This window comes from Athene noctua, chromosome 1, assembly GCF_965140245.1.
Source record: "Athene noctua chromosome 1, bAthNoc1.hap1.1, whole genome shotgun sequence".
Classification (NCBI taxonomy): domain Eukaryota; kingdom Metazoa; phylum Chordata; class Aves; order Strigiformes; family Strigidae; genus Athene; species Athene noctua.
This window is the reverse complement of record NC_134037.1, coordinates 220152673-220167564: the sequence shown is the minus strand read 5'-3', so window position 1 is coordinate 220167564 and position 14892 is coordinate 220152673. Positions and strand designations below refer to the sequence as shown.

The 14892-nt window shown below is 40.2% G+C and overlaps 1 protein-coding gene across 6 annotated transcripts in view; it reads right to left on the bottom strand.

The window, feature by feature from the left end:
• Positions 1–221: 221 nt before the first annotated feature.
• The window catches only part of KLF12 (KLF transcription factor 12), a 240670-nt gene continuing 225999 nt past the window's right edge, over positions 222–14892 (bottom strand). For all 6 annotated transcript variants that reach the window (XM_074912050.1, XM_074912040.1, XM_074912024.1 and 3 more), the window contains one exon: positions 222–4715. In XM_074912050.1, coding sequence (XP_074768151.1) covers positions 4534–4715 — 182 coding nt within the window. In that variant the 3' untranslated portion in view covers positions 222–4533. The remainder of the gene's footprint in view (positions 4716–14892) is intronic.

The following is a 14892-nucleotide window of genomic DNA, read 5'->3' as shown; positions in this document are numbered from 1 at the left end:
CATGGGTGGAGGCCCATGGAAGTGCTGGGATTTATACGTACAAGTGTATGGATGAGTATGCGGGAGTAGGGCCGATTTACTGAACTTCAGACTTTTCTGCTGAGGAAGATGCAGTCTTGACACACTGACCCCTCCAAACCAAAGTACAAACTAAAAAATAAGCGGGATATTAATAGTGAAACTTACTCTGAGGTACCCACCTTCAATAAAGGAGAAAGAGATTTTTTCCATTAAACAGCATTTATTATCAGAAGATAAAATTTATAAATGGCAACTAGAATACATTTTCAATGTGGCTAATGGAAAACGAGACTTATGATCACTGTTATTCCCATTATTAAAGGGGAGAAAGGTTGTCCAGCTATTTGTCCATGCTCTGCACTGTGAGTTTACCCCAGACATCAACATCACTGATGTAATTTTCAACACTGTTAATTTTGTTATACATTATTCCAGCAAATAATCATATATACATGTCAGTCTAAATCTATTTAATTAATTGTGTAAGCATGATAGAGAATAAGGAATACTGCATCTTCGTCCCCAAGTATAAACTGCTGTTGCAATGAGCCAATTTTACAGTGCTGAATAAAACAGGTGCTCAAAAAATAATGACAATTTAAAATTTAAAAAGTTCTGTATCAAAGCTGCTTGCTTGTTAAGTTTTCCTATAATGCTGGCTACTGAGATTTCCTGACAAATCCATTGAATCATTCTGAAAATGTATGAAACCTGACACGAAAACATATGAAATCTGGCAAGGGCACAGTTTCTGTAGTGGGTATGGTGGATATTACCCATTCTTTAGTCACAATTAAAAGCATAGATCTCTATCTTTCTGAAAGAATGTCACACTGTATATTTGTCCCTCTTAACTGCTCAATTAAGATGGATTTACTGTGTTGTGTCAAGACGAGATCTGATATTTCTGCATGCTAAATATGATGTAAGCCTTCACCATGGTTATGAAATGTCATGGACCTGCGGTGGGATATCAGGGTTTCTGAGGAAACTACTCTGGAGCAATCGCCCTCGGTTTTTGCACAAGCACAGAAGTTTGGTGGGTCTGAACCACAGCCACTGAGGGAAGGACACCCTGAGAATCTGGTGGACATCAGCTCCACATCCAAACACCCCCTCCCACAGAGTAACTTCTCTTAAAATACTTCTGAAGGGGACAACAAACCAGAAAACAACCTCACAGAGTATTTGGAGTCAAAGCCTGTGGGTGCTGGTAGGAGTAAGAAATTTGCCAAGAACAATACTGGGTACTTGAAATCCAGTGGTGTATTACCACCGGTTGTGAGTTGTCTAGAGGTAACAGCAGCACAAAAACCCCTTACACATGTCCTGGAAAGGTTGAGCATATACTTCCCGCCTGTGAAATAAGAAAATCTAGCGTACACTCCTTTCTCTTGTGGCTTCATTCTGTTACCATTCACACGCTCAGTGCCTGTGTCCCTTGGTGTGAGTGCTGCTTTAACCCTGTATCACTTTGGGGTTCCTTGAATAAACCAGACCCTTTTTCTGTTGCAGTGTTTCCTATGCATAAAGGAATGGGCAACCAGCTGAAAGACAAGGGATTCACACAGATCAACCTTGGCCTTGGGAGATGAGCCTCTCCAGGGTCTGTGATACATATGTTCCTCCTTGGGGAAGTTTAGAGCTGAATGCTGAAGTGTGAAGCCTCTCAATTTCTCTTGGAGTTTTTCTCTCTTCACTGACTACAGGGGAAGCCTGAAGCAGACACTGGTCTCTCCCAGTTATACCCTGCCTTTGTGAATAACGTCAGAGACAATCTCTCTCACTGCTCCTCTCATATACTAACAGAACATCCTTAAGAGTTTCTGGTCAAATAAACTTAATTTTCTGTGTGAGAAAAATATCAGAGATTCTGAAAGGAATTATGTATGTCATCGGTTCTTCAACTGAATTACTGCTATTCAAGTAATTAGTCTAAAATGTTCTTGGGCAGGAAAATAATTTTATCAGTTGACTTCTACCTGACCTGAATTCTTTCCCTGTAAATGCTAAGAATGACAGATCCATTAATGAGGATGATGTTGAAGTATGTAAAAGACAGGCCTCAGATGTAATCCATGAACCATCTCATGCACAACACCGACAACCACTTCTTTAAACCAATAGCAGTAACACTGATGATAAAAAGACTCAGTTCTGCTGCCCCACAATGCCTCATGGCCTATCCAGAAGCCCTGAATGGCTGCAGCCTTTTGATGCTTTGCACAGACACTTAGCATCACTGCCTCGTTCCTGATTTAGAGATGGATACTAAAATGTTGCCAAATTTGGTGGAAGTTGATTACCAACTTGGTCAATGGGAATTGATAAGAGGCATTTTTCCCACAATGGCTGCAAATACTTTGCTTCAGTTTCTCTGCTGACCGCTTGGCAGAGGGGAGCCTGAGCTTTAACAATATTGAAGTTCTTCCAGAGAGCTGATAAAAACTATCTGGTACTGGGGAATATTAAGAACATATTTAAAGACAATCAAACTCTGGGGCCTGTGAAGGCTGTTATAAAGTATTATCCCAGTCATATTAATCCTCAATTAACTGTAATTGCTTTCAGTATCTGTATGGGTACTTTGTGCTAGATTTTCTAAAGATTACCTTGCTTTCAGAATCCCCTCAACATTACTACGGTTACTTTAGGAATCAGAATCAATTCAGACTGGTCAAACATTTAAAAACGAACAAGTGGCATCACAAGTTTAATCTGTGCAATTCCTGGAACCAAACATTCATAATTAAATGAATTGCAAAAGACCTTTATGGATACATCTTTCATCTTTAAACTATAAAAATCTCAACACTTAAAAAGTCTTGCCAAGCCTCCTCTTTGTCAAATTTAGCTGAATAGGCAGATCCTTGTGAGGAAAGAAAACAGAAAAACACTACTCTGTTTGCATGAACAACTGATGAGTAAGAGTTTCTCTCTCTCCTACATAATTCAATTAATACAAATTGGTTCACAATTATAGGGCTGTATGGGAATGATCAAGAATTTCCTTTTATTTAATCTGAAAAGGCTTGGATTGAAAATCCCAGCAGAGGCGGCCACTGGTACCCATATAAAGGGCCATTTATATCATACTAGACAGCTGGCAAAATCTTATTCCCTAACTCCCAGGGAGAAACCTAATGTCTTGCAGAGCACCACTGCAGAAACATTTCTCCTTCCTACTTCCTACAGTTCATCCACTGACTCCTCAACAGTCAGCTCTTTCCTTTATCTTTCTTGCTTTCCAGACACAAGTATTATGTTGAAGGAAATGAAAGTACTTAATTGCAATACCTAGCAGGTCAGTGAAACCATCAGAAAGATTAACTCAAATGGTCTTATGTGTTATTTCTGCATATCCCCCCCTTCTGTTCATGTGGAGTAAATTATTGTCTTGAGAACCATTTTACTCATTATTGCTTTTTCTCTGCAAGAGATGCAGCCATTTCTTCTCTGTTTTGTTTTGTTGGTACATTCAATCCCATTTCATGAATGGCTATAGCACTAACCTTGGTACCAGCAAGTATAAGATCTGACTTGTGTTCAAATAATGGTCGTTGGGAAGAGGATACCTGCATGAAAGAAAACTGCACATTGAGAATGGGATAGTAGTTTTTAGATGGGTTCTTTCTATACAAATCAGAAAACGGTTCTAAATAAGTCCATGGTAAAATACAGATACTTAATATTGTACTTTCAGCAGAGATGCTGCTGCCCCTTGTTTATTTTACAGACTTCAACAACAACAACAACAACAAAAGAAAAGAAAGGGAAAAAAAAAGATAAAAGAAAAAGGTTAAATGGCTGGTGTCCTCTAGGACATAATGACAAATTGTGGTACAATATTAAAATGCCACCATCATTATTGCAAAAGTCTGCTCAAGCGATCCTTCAGCTCCGACAGCGTGACCTCTCCAGCAGAACCTTCTTGCCTACTCACACTCAGCTTGTCTGTAGCACAGCTTGGGCGTAATGCTGACACTGGCCAGATGGTATTCAAAACAAGGGGAAAAGATGGGATAAAAAAGGTCTAGCGGTCTTGCTCTCATTATCATCATCATCATCATCATCATCATCATCATCATCATCATCATCATCGGTTTGTGGTATCTAATCCTCCAATCAGCAGTGATTTTTCAGGAACAAAATGTCCGACAGCTAAGAAAACATACAAGCTATAAACACTTTTTTGTCAAAGGACGCAGCATGTAAAATAATGCCCATTCCTGTAGCATTTCGGCTGCTGTTTCTCAGGTGATTGTGATGACACTTTCAGGGGGTAGCCATGCTGAGGGGCAGACGGAGTTAACTTCGGATGGCGAGGAGAAGAGTGGCACTTCTTTTCCTGCTTTTTTTTTTTTTTTTTAAATTTCTGTTACTATTTTTTGTTATGGACATCAGGGAAAGCCCTGCCTGTTAACACTGTAGAGGGGGATTCAGCCCTGCTGAATTCACTCCGGGTAGTTAAGAGACCCAGCTCTTAAACTTGGCTGGAACAGGTAGCGTTTCTCAAACCAGCATGTGCCTGCGGCGGTGGAGCGCCAAGTGATCTGAGCGGGAAAAGCTGCGGTCACAGTCTGCACACTTGAATGGCTTCACTCCCGTGTGCTTGCGGTAATGCCTCGTCAGTTCGTCGGAGCGAGCAAACTTCCAGGTGCAGCCTTCCCAGGTACATTTGTAGGGTTTTTCTCCTGGGAGAGACAAAAGAAAGAGGGGAGGGGGGGAAAACAGGTGGTGACTTTCCCCTTGTTGCTCTTAATCCCCACAACCCCCTCTGCACAATTCCCATGAACACCCACTGCCTAGGGGTTGCTTTAGGCCAGAGTACACAATTATGAGGCACCGAATCTGCTGAATATAAGGAAAGGGCCTTGAGATTTATAATTCCTGTGGCATTCACATGACTAAGAAAATCAACAGGATTAAGGCAACAATATAGATCCTAGCTTGCAGGGGTGATGCGGATTAACATCAGGACAAAGGGCTGTGTAATTATTCTCATGATTGCCATATGAATTTGCTACCCTCATCTTGTCAGGGTACACCTTCTCCCAAAATGGCCAATTACCTGACATTTCAGGATTTTATCACAGGCTGCCACAGACTTCCAATTATTTTTATGAAGTTTATGAAGGTTTCTAATTATTTGTGTAAACAACACTGCAGGACATTTCTTAGCAAGCTGGTAAAAATGAACTACAATTTCCCAATTAAACACAAAAATTGACTCTGCAAAATGCCGTCTTTGTTTGTTTGACTTACTTTCAGTATAATTAATTTTGCATGCAAGATGTTACCAGGAACAGTGTACAATTTTGAAGTGTACTCACCCAAGGGACTTGCACAACACTGTTGATAAATACCTGCTTACTTCAATGAGATTAGACATGGGCTAAACATAGATTTTGGGAAAATCGCCCCCTCTGCTTTTCATTTAAAGGTAAGCGTGATGCATGCCCCACATTCTGTGTCGTATCGTGTCAGAGAAGAAGACTAATACAACAAATTTTGTGCTTTCATAAAGCAAATTGTTCTAAAATCCCATTTTTGCCATATTTGTAGGCTATACTTATTTGTGATTTCTACCACCAGCCCTCAAAGTCTACATGTGAAATGCTCTTGGCAATTACCTTGATCCCACGGTTGAGCATGCATCAGAACTGAGGAAGGGAAACCGTGTGAGGTCTGTATGTATCTGCTGTTGGTGTGTCAAAAATGATTTTTTTACCTCCCCTCCCAAAACCAGCTAATCACAACCAGGACAACAAAAGAGCATCTCTGCAACAACTGTTTCCTTCATCAGGCACAATCATTCCTCAGTTATTTATTATCTCTTATGAATCGCAAGCAGCTTGCAGGAAACTATTTCAATTACATGAACCAGTGACGCAACAGTTGCTTTGTCGTAGGCAGCACTTCCCTCCATGCATCTCTTCAAAAGCCAATAAATGCTTTGCTGAGAGCCCTCAATTTCAAAAGAAATTCCCGAGTAAGAATATCATCACAAAGTTCAAGCAGCCCTGAAACTCCAGCTGAAATGGCCATGGGTGCCTCTGTAAGGAAATCGGACGCTGTACTGGCATGTCAGCAGGGTTGTCAGCAACATTTGAGCTCCTTGGGTTGGTACCTTCTGTGCACCATCTGGGTTGTGCTGCAGTTTTGATGTCAGATGGGGGTGGGAAACAGTTGGTGCGAGGAGAACGCAACAATCCAGGCTCTGAGGTGACCACAGCCCATGGCTGCACCAGCAGTAACTTAGCCTAGACAATTTTATAGTCCTCAGCCAAGAACAAAGCACCAAACAGTGTTCACTGCCCCTGGGTGGCCGCAGCATTAGGCCCCTGGAATCCAGCAGCTGCTGCGAGTTGGAGGGGCATGAGTTACACGGCAGATGGTGGGTTGCATGCTCTTGCCAATGACACAGCGCTGCAAAATGTGCTCACTGAACTGTCTTGCATACGTATCCTTGCCACAGACAGTTGGTGCGAAGCACTGTACAAGTACCCCCATTCAACTTGGCAGGACTATTTTAACGGTCTCATCACACTGCATCAACAGTTTCCAAGTGGAGCACTTGCCCTGTCCATCCTCAATGTACTTTTAAACTCTCATTTTGTTTAGACTGGATACTGCCCTGGTTGGTTTCTTTGATCACAGAGATTTGAAAGCAAAGAGTGGGGTTATTTCTTAGACTTTAGGTACTTATTTAAAAGCATCTGAAATTCTAAGTACCTCCTACCACAAGATCCTTCTGCTGCAATAGCCTCTGGTACACAAAATCCCAGATCTTCTAGGTAGAAGAGAAATGGAGGACCCGATGCAGGAAGGGATGGTTGTGACAAGAGAAATACAAGAAATAGGTTGTTCGTCCATTAAAACAGTATCACTTTGGCTAAGAAAGGAAAGCCATCTGATGGAAGGACTTGAGTGCAGGTCACTCAGCTGGAGTTCCCAGGTGTTCTTTCTAGCCTCCCTCCTCAATGAGTCCTGTTTACCCAGCCCCTACAGAGCTATGTGAATGGGACAGGACTAACCACATTCCTCTCAAGCTATTTAAACCACTGAAAGAAAATCATTCTTACAAGCTCAACCTAAGAAGACCTTTCATTATTTTCAATTAAATATATGCGTATAGCATAAGAAGGAAAAAAACAGGCCAAAGTAGCATTACTCGGAAGACATTCACTCATATGCACCTTAAAAAAGCCACTGTAAAGAAAACTGTGGAAGATACGATTTTTCTTTAAGATTAATCAACAACGTTTTATGCATACCTAATTTTTAGGGGAAGAATAGTAATAGTACTTTTCTGTTAAACACCTACATTATCTGTGGATTGGTAGGTGCTAGAAAAGAAATGTTCTTCATAGGCAGTATTTTACTATTTTGTTTTGGTAACATCCCAGACACGAAGACTGGCCACTGAGTTTGTGAAAACCAGAAGATTCAGGAGTTTGAAGGATGAAGAAAGGACCAACAGGAGCAGAATTGCTAGAGGATGGGAAGCTGGTGTCAGGAGTCACACACTAGCTTTGGCTGAAGAGTTTGAGCACTCATAGCTGAAATTCTCAGTACAATCAACAGAGGGAAGTTGGACCTGAGCAGGGCAACACAGAAAGCAGTGAGTGAGGAGGTGGAAAAAACTAGTTTGCTAATTGGAAGAAACTAGCCCCAGTGCTTATATATATCTCACCATTTCAAGACTGGATTGCAGTGGAGTTTAAGTCAAATATGCAACCATTTTGACTCAGACACTTCTGCCTTTGTGCAAGCCCTTGAGTTTAAGTGTCTAAGAAACTCTCAGGTTCAAAGTGTGGGCATGTTCTGGCTCCTTCGATGGCTCATCAGCCACCAGAGCAGGGTTTCAGGTTACTGTCATGCACGCAGACACTCAAATTCTCGTTCAGCTCTAAGGAGCAAAATCAGGTGGTGTGAGTCTTGCCCAGTGTAGTGGAAACACAGGAATGAAGGAGAAGACAAAACAGTGGATGGGTTTTGGAAAATGGTAGCAAAGAGAGCTGCAGACAGAGACTAGGAACCTGCAGCAATTATCACAAGCAAAAAAAAAAGAAAACTAGGAAAAGAGAAAACCTTACTAATTAGTTCAGTCTTCTGAATCTGTAAAGTTTTAGACTTGAAGAAGTTACCCATTTAAAAATAAATGCCTGAAGCTGTGAACATTTTCACAGGAGCTGACTACTTTTGCACCTGTCTTTGACAACTCTATTGTTTTGTCCCAAAATCTGACAAAAAGATCCCAAAACACAGAGAAATTTTATTCTGATGCTATTCCACAGCTTTGTTTTGCAATATATGGATAGTGAACAGTATGCCATGATGGGCATTTACATGGATCAAATGGGATCCTAGAGCATGAAAACATTCTTCTAGACAGTTCCCTGTAGAAAATTAGTATTTTCTATTGTTTGGGGAAGTTAATTATGAGGTTTTAAAGGTATGACTAAATGCCCTAAATGGAACTAGTCATTTTTTTAATCTTCTATTAACAAAACATCTATTTCTAAAAGCCCTCCAAAACCTTGCCTTTTGTAGTCCAGATGCCACAATCCAAATTAGTTTAATTACTTTTACCATATTATTTTTCCTACCCTACTATGACTCCTCTCACTTAAGCATTTAAGAACATAGTTACAATGGTTACTCAGTAAATCTCCCTGAACTCAAGCAAATAATGAATTAAGTGCTGAATAATGACCACTGTTCAGCCATTCCTTCCAAAATTTTCACCCTCCCCCCAGCCCAACAGCTGTCTTTCCATATCCTTATTCATGTACTCTTATCACTCACCCAAGGAAATAAACCTCTCTCAAACTTTTACTTTACAACCTGATGACATTCACATACTCCTTAAAAAAAAAGCCCTATGTAGGTACCAGCAGGAGACCATGCAATGTTAACAAAGGGACCAGGGTCTGTTCTACCCTGAGTAGAATTTCCCATGCAGTATGTTATTCGGCAGTTACTCTCTGCCCATCAACTAGCTGGTATCGTGGTATTTGATCACAGATACTTCAAAGACAGGCACCACAAAAACACCATTTAAATAGTTATGGGTTATTCTGCCAGCAGGGAAACTGCTCTGGAGCTCCAGGAAACAGAGACAGGCTTATGTTCCCTAGGCAAGGAACTTTATTTGCTGCAACTGCAGATGCCCTATGTACTCCTTGTGCACTTGCAGATCCTTTCATTTGTGTATTATTTAAGCTTAATTTATTCATCAGTTTAGCAGGCTTTTGGCAACCATGTCATTAAGTAACAATGAGGTAACATGGTCTACTACCAGGACAGAAAACATTCCAGTGATCAAGTTCTAAACTGATTTCTTTATCTGATGTAAACTCACCTCTCTCTGGTATAACACGTGAGTGCCATGCCCCTTCTTATTTGTGTCCTCTTCAGACATTCCCATTTATACAATTTTTCTGCACATGGAATTGTCTGCATGACTCCAAGTTATTTGGAGTCACTTCTCTGTAGCCTCTGCCTGCTATGGTTCTCAGCATTTTGAAACACTGGTAACATTTTTATTCCAAGTAAGAGTTAACCAGAAAATAAACATAAGGGACTGTTCAGGGGTACAGGCTTAGCCATCTAGTCAGATTTTTCTGTATTTAAACTTTCATCACCCAGTGGAAGAGCCATGTGCTGAAATTCTACTTTTGAGAAGGCCGAACTTAGAAAAACACTTGGAAATGGAACTTAGTTTATTTTTCTGTGTAGTATTTTCAGACTGGGAGGGTGGGAGCATAGGGGAGATGCCATCCCTCACTCCATTCACAAAATACAATAGGTTTGAGTCAAACTTGCACAGTTTAATAGGAGGCACCTGCCCAGCCCTGTTATCTACAGCCACATCTTTATACACTCAGTTTCTAACTGACATTACACTTGGAGGAGTATTCCCCACATAAAAACAGAGGGAGGTCCTAAGGATTTAGCACAAAGTCAAAAGAAAACAAATAATCCAGCAAGCATACCTCTGCCTATGTTTGATAATGTTAAATTTTCTAGTCAAAGTCAACAGATTTGTAGCTTTGCAGGGTTGAGGACATCTCCTGGTGATTCCTCGTTTGGTTTCTGTTACAAGATATTATGCAATATACATAAGGTGTAGTATTTATGTCAGCTGGTTTCAGCTCCCACGTAAACACCAGAATCATTCTGAAACATATGGGACACTCATGCTGCACCCATACTGATAGGACTCTGAAAGGGGAAATCATGAATTGAAAACCACAAACGATGTCTAACTAGATTTGGCATTTCTACTAAAAATAAGCAATTTCAGGCAGAAAAGAATCTTTTTACAGCAAAACCACTACCTGATAATGAGCATCCCCAGGCACTCCCAGAGGAAGAGGGCAGCTTAGCTTTTAAACACAGGGGAAAGGGAAAAATGACAACTCTTACATTTTGTGTGATATTTTTCTGAGTATAATTTTTTAATGAAAAAACATCAAAGCACTTATAAAGCACTTTCCAACTTCAAAATGCCTTATAAAGCTTTTTTTAGAAAATGTAGTCCTTCATAAAAGTCTGCCTTTGTAATAGCACTGTGCAACAAATATTGTGTCCATTCTGCTGGTAGGAAAACCAACACAGCGATCATCAGCAACCTTCCCAAAACTGCAGAGAAAGTGAAGAGCAACGCCATGACTCACATATTAGGAACACCATACTTTCTGTAACGAAACTGCTAGATGTCAGTTTCATCCCTTTAAAAGTTTGAAATATTTTCAATCATTTTGATGCAAAAATCCAAACCAGTTATTTAGATGTCTTTCATTTGGGATCTCTGTTTTCAAGTTACTGATTCACAAGATCTCTTTGGTGAACATAGAGAATTTGACTTTTGTGTTTCAGTATTGTCAAAATATGCAAATAAAATATCTTTCTGGGAAGAGATTAAAGTTTCGGATCAGTTGAGCAAGTCTGGGAAAACTATTTCTACAAGCAGAACAGGAATATACTGTGCTGCCTGTGACATGTCTTGAAATTCAGGTTTTTTATTCCTTGTTCTCAGTCTGACTTAGGCAAAGCACAGGGACATGGCTTCTTCATGTGAAAACTGGGAACAAGCAATTTCTTCAATTCAAAAATACAGTGACAACCTCCACTCTAAACCAGAAGACACTTCTGGCAGCTCCTGAACTGATTATTTACAAGCTCCACTTCTGATAATTCAGGCGCGAGTCCTTTTCCCACATCACAACACATAACTACCTTTTCGTATCACTGCACTGCTGAGCTTGGGTTCTGTTTGCCATTCTGGCCCTTCTTCTCACTCCCTCTGCAAGGCCAGTACCAGTTCAGCAACCTTATCTCCTTCCTTCTACTGTCCACATGCCCCTCTAGGTATACAGCTGCCTCAGTTTGCCTTTATTTTAAAACGAATCCCAGCAAAAAAAGTCTTTGTGACCAGACTCACAAAATTCAATTCTCTATAATTTAAGAAGGCAAACCCATTACATCAGTCTCAGCCCTGTTTTGTCACCACATGCAAGGAGAAAAACAAACAGGGGGAATCCAAGAAACTTCTCTTCCACATTTTCTCTTTTTGGGCTTCTGCACATACTTTGCCCAAAAACAGTACATATCTAGTACTATGTGAGATATAAATGAAATAATGCTCTGGGACAAGGATTAGTTCTGTATGTTGCTGAGGGCATTGCTGATGTAAAACAATAAGTTTAATTCCTGCAAAACCAAAAAAAATAGAAGTTTTTGGAAACATAAAAGGCCTCTTCCTCTGCAGCTGAATCCACGAGCCACACCAAATCCCAACAATAGATAACAAATAGCATTTTGTTACCTTTCCTGATTATTTTTTCCTGCATAATGTGGTATATATAAAAATATTTAAATCAGTTAAGTGCATATATATACACTTAACATATATATATATATTATATATATATGTAGTGGAACATGGCATGAAGTTTTCTCTTTTGCTCCAGCCACAACAAATATATGGCACTATCAAATTCCCAGTGCTATGGGGAGGACTGAGATTTTTCCTTTTACCTTCACTCACAGAGGTATTTGGGAAAGGTCATACAACAGATCCATACTTCCATCAGTGGCCAACTGCACAGAGGGTGCCAGCAGACCTGCACACCAACTCTCTTCTCTCTTTAACTGTGATGCTGCAGGCCTGAGTTTTAGTCCAACCTCCCCAAATAAAACACCTTTCCTTCACTGTGGTCTATAACTGCAAGGAAGACACCATACAAGTGACACTTCTCTTCCATCTGCCTATGATTCTGCTACTGTCACTCCTCCTGGATGGTCCAGGGATTGCTCCACCATGTTCATCAGAAGCAATACTGATGTTTTTCAGTATAAAAGTTAAACCTTCTACTACCTATAACAAACAAAACAATAAACAAACCCTCAAAGAAATAAACAAACAAACAAAAAACAACAGAAAGGCTCCAAGGGATAAGCTTTGTCTCGGTTTTGCACAATGGATTATTTGTTGTTTGCACTGTGCTAGAAGTCAGGCCCAAGCAGAGGTTGGGGCCTTGGTGTGCTGGGCTGTCTGCAGAAACAGAGCATTTAAAAACCCACCTCTCATTTAAGTAAATGAGTTGTGAATGGAATTAAACTTGTCAAATGAAGAGATACCTATTTTTATCACCACAAAAAGCAGAATAAATATATATGATACTAAAGAAAAATACTGACAAAAATACATATGACAAGAGAAAAGATCATTAGAGTTAATGTGACCAAGACACCCACAACATTTCATATCCTGTGTGGAGAAAACACTTAAGAGCAGAACATAACTCCTTGTCCAACACAGGTGTCATCTGACCTTTTTCCTTTCCCACAAAACAAGACATTTTTGTAAAATTTCCCCAGTTTTATACCAACTTATTTGCAAAAAGTCAAGATTGAAAACATTACCGTTTAGGCTCTACCTCTTGTTTCTTTTTAGCCACGGAAAAAAAGAAAGCAGAAAAAAAGAAAACGTGGATAAAACATTAAAACAAAGGCTTTTGTGAAGCTTACTTGCAGTTTTGAGCATGCTCCACACTCAAAGACAGTGTTTCTGTGTGAAGGCTGCTCTGAAAAGGACAGGGCAGGCGTGAGTAACTCCAGATACACTTCCCGAAAGACACGGGGTAGCAGCAGTAGTGGCCATTTCAGTAGCAAGTTGCTATCCTGTTCCCTCTGTCGGGGACTGAGTGGGCTGCAAGAGTTAACGTCCTTGGAAACCCCGTACTGTGTATTTACTCCTCCAGGTCTGGGTGCAACATCTGGGAAAGCATTTTTGGAGAGAATGGGAGCAGAGAGGTCTTTCTCACCTTCATGCCACTGCATGGCTACACATGGTAGACCACAATCACGCCTGAGACCTTAGATGAACTGCAGTTCTTTGGAGGTAGAATATTAAGTACTAAATGGTTTGCTTTGAGAAAACTTTATTCTGCATAATGAAATTATCATTATTCCCTCGTGCCACACACAGACAAAACACATATGCACCCCATATTTACAAAGTCAAGGGGCACTGTTGCAAATATTTTTCATAACCTAGAGACTGAAAGCAATCACAGATGCAATTAAGACTTGCTTTCCCATCAAAGTGCCTTGGAATAACCATGTGGGCACTCTTCCATATCGGCACAGCATCAGACCTACAATGCGGAGGAATGACTCCCCATGCGTAAGGTGAATTCAGAGCTCGCAAAATGCGCCAAAAATGAAATCATTTAACTTTCCACAGAGCGGCTATTGGAAGAGAACTGGATGTACAAGCTCCTTGTGGTATGGACACCTGCCCATGAGTAGCTGGACTCAGACAACTATCTCACTACATCCAGAGGTTCCCATTTCTGAACACGACCTTACAAGGCTGTGGTGGCATTGTGAGCCTGCCTTGATATCCTGGTGAATATTGCACCAGCAGACATCTGCTTTTAAACATATTTCTGTCCTGAAATGTGAACCCTGTCACTTCAATGGGATTAGGCTGAGGCTTCAGCAGCACTGTTTATTAAATAAACTGTTTATCTTCTAAATAGCAACTTCATGAAGAAAGAGTAGAAAAGCTAGAAGTGAAAACTTCCATGAAATATACTGGTTTCCACATTGGAAAGCTCTACTGTTTATTGAAACTGGCAGTAAATTTTAAACACTAAAAGAAAGTATTTCTTAAAAAATAGAAGCATCACCCAATAAAAATAGAACCTCCTATTTTACTTAAAGCAAATTAATTTTTAAATTGGCTTTGTTTATTTAAATTCCCAGTTTCTGGAACAGCATGTGAACCTGCTGTTGCAGCTTTTTTCACCTGACAGATATATGTGGAGGACAGTGAACTCTGGGATAAGGGCCTGGGGAGCACATAGGGCATGAGAAATAGAAGCTGGGCTTTTGAAGAGCGAGTCTGGAGGGTAGGTGACAAAAAGGTGCTGATTTTAAAGTAAGCCAGAAATCTACACAGTTCAAGTCAAATCCAGGATTATTTTAAAAATGTTGCTTCCACCCAATATTTGCCTAAAGAAGGGATTACAAACCTGTAAATATCTCTCTGGGACTTATAGCTAGCAAAAGGCATTAAACAGACCTTAAGAAAACAACAGGTAATGAATGGAGTTTTAAAACCTACAGAGCAAAAATAACTTTTTTGGTTCCTTCGTCTTCTTAAGTCCACTCTGAAATTGCTCAAAGGAAAATGTGAACAAAGACTAATGACAGGGGCCCTTTCATATTAAAATAATATATGGAGCAACAGTGAGTGAGAGGAATGCAATGTTTGAAAAAGCACAGACTAAATAAAACACCCATGTACTCACTAGCCCTCTCTTCTAGGGTGGTGTCTCAACTCAGCTATAA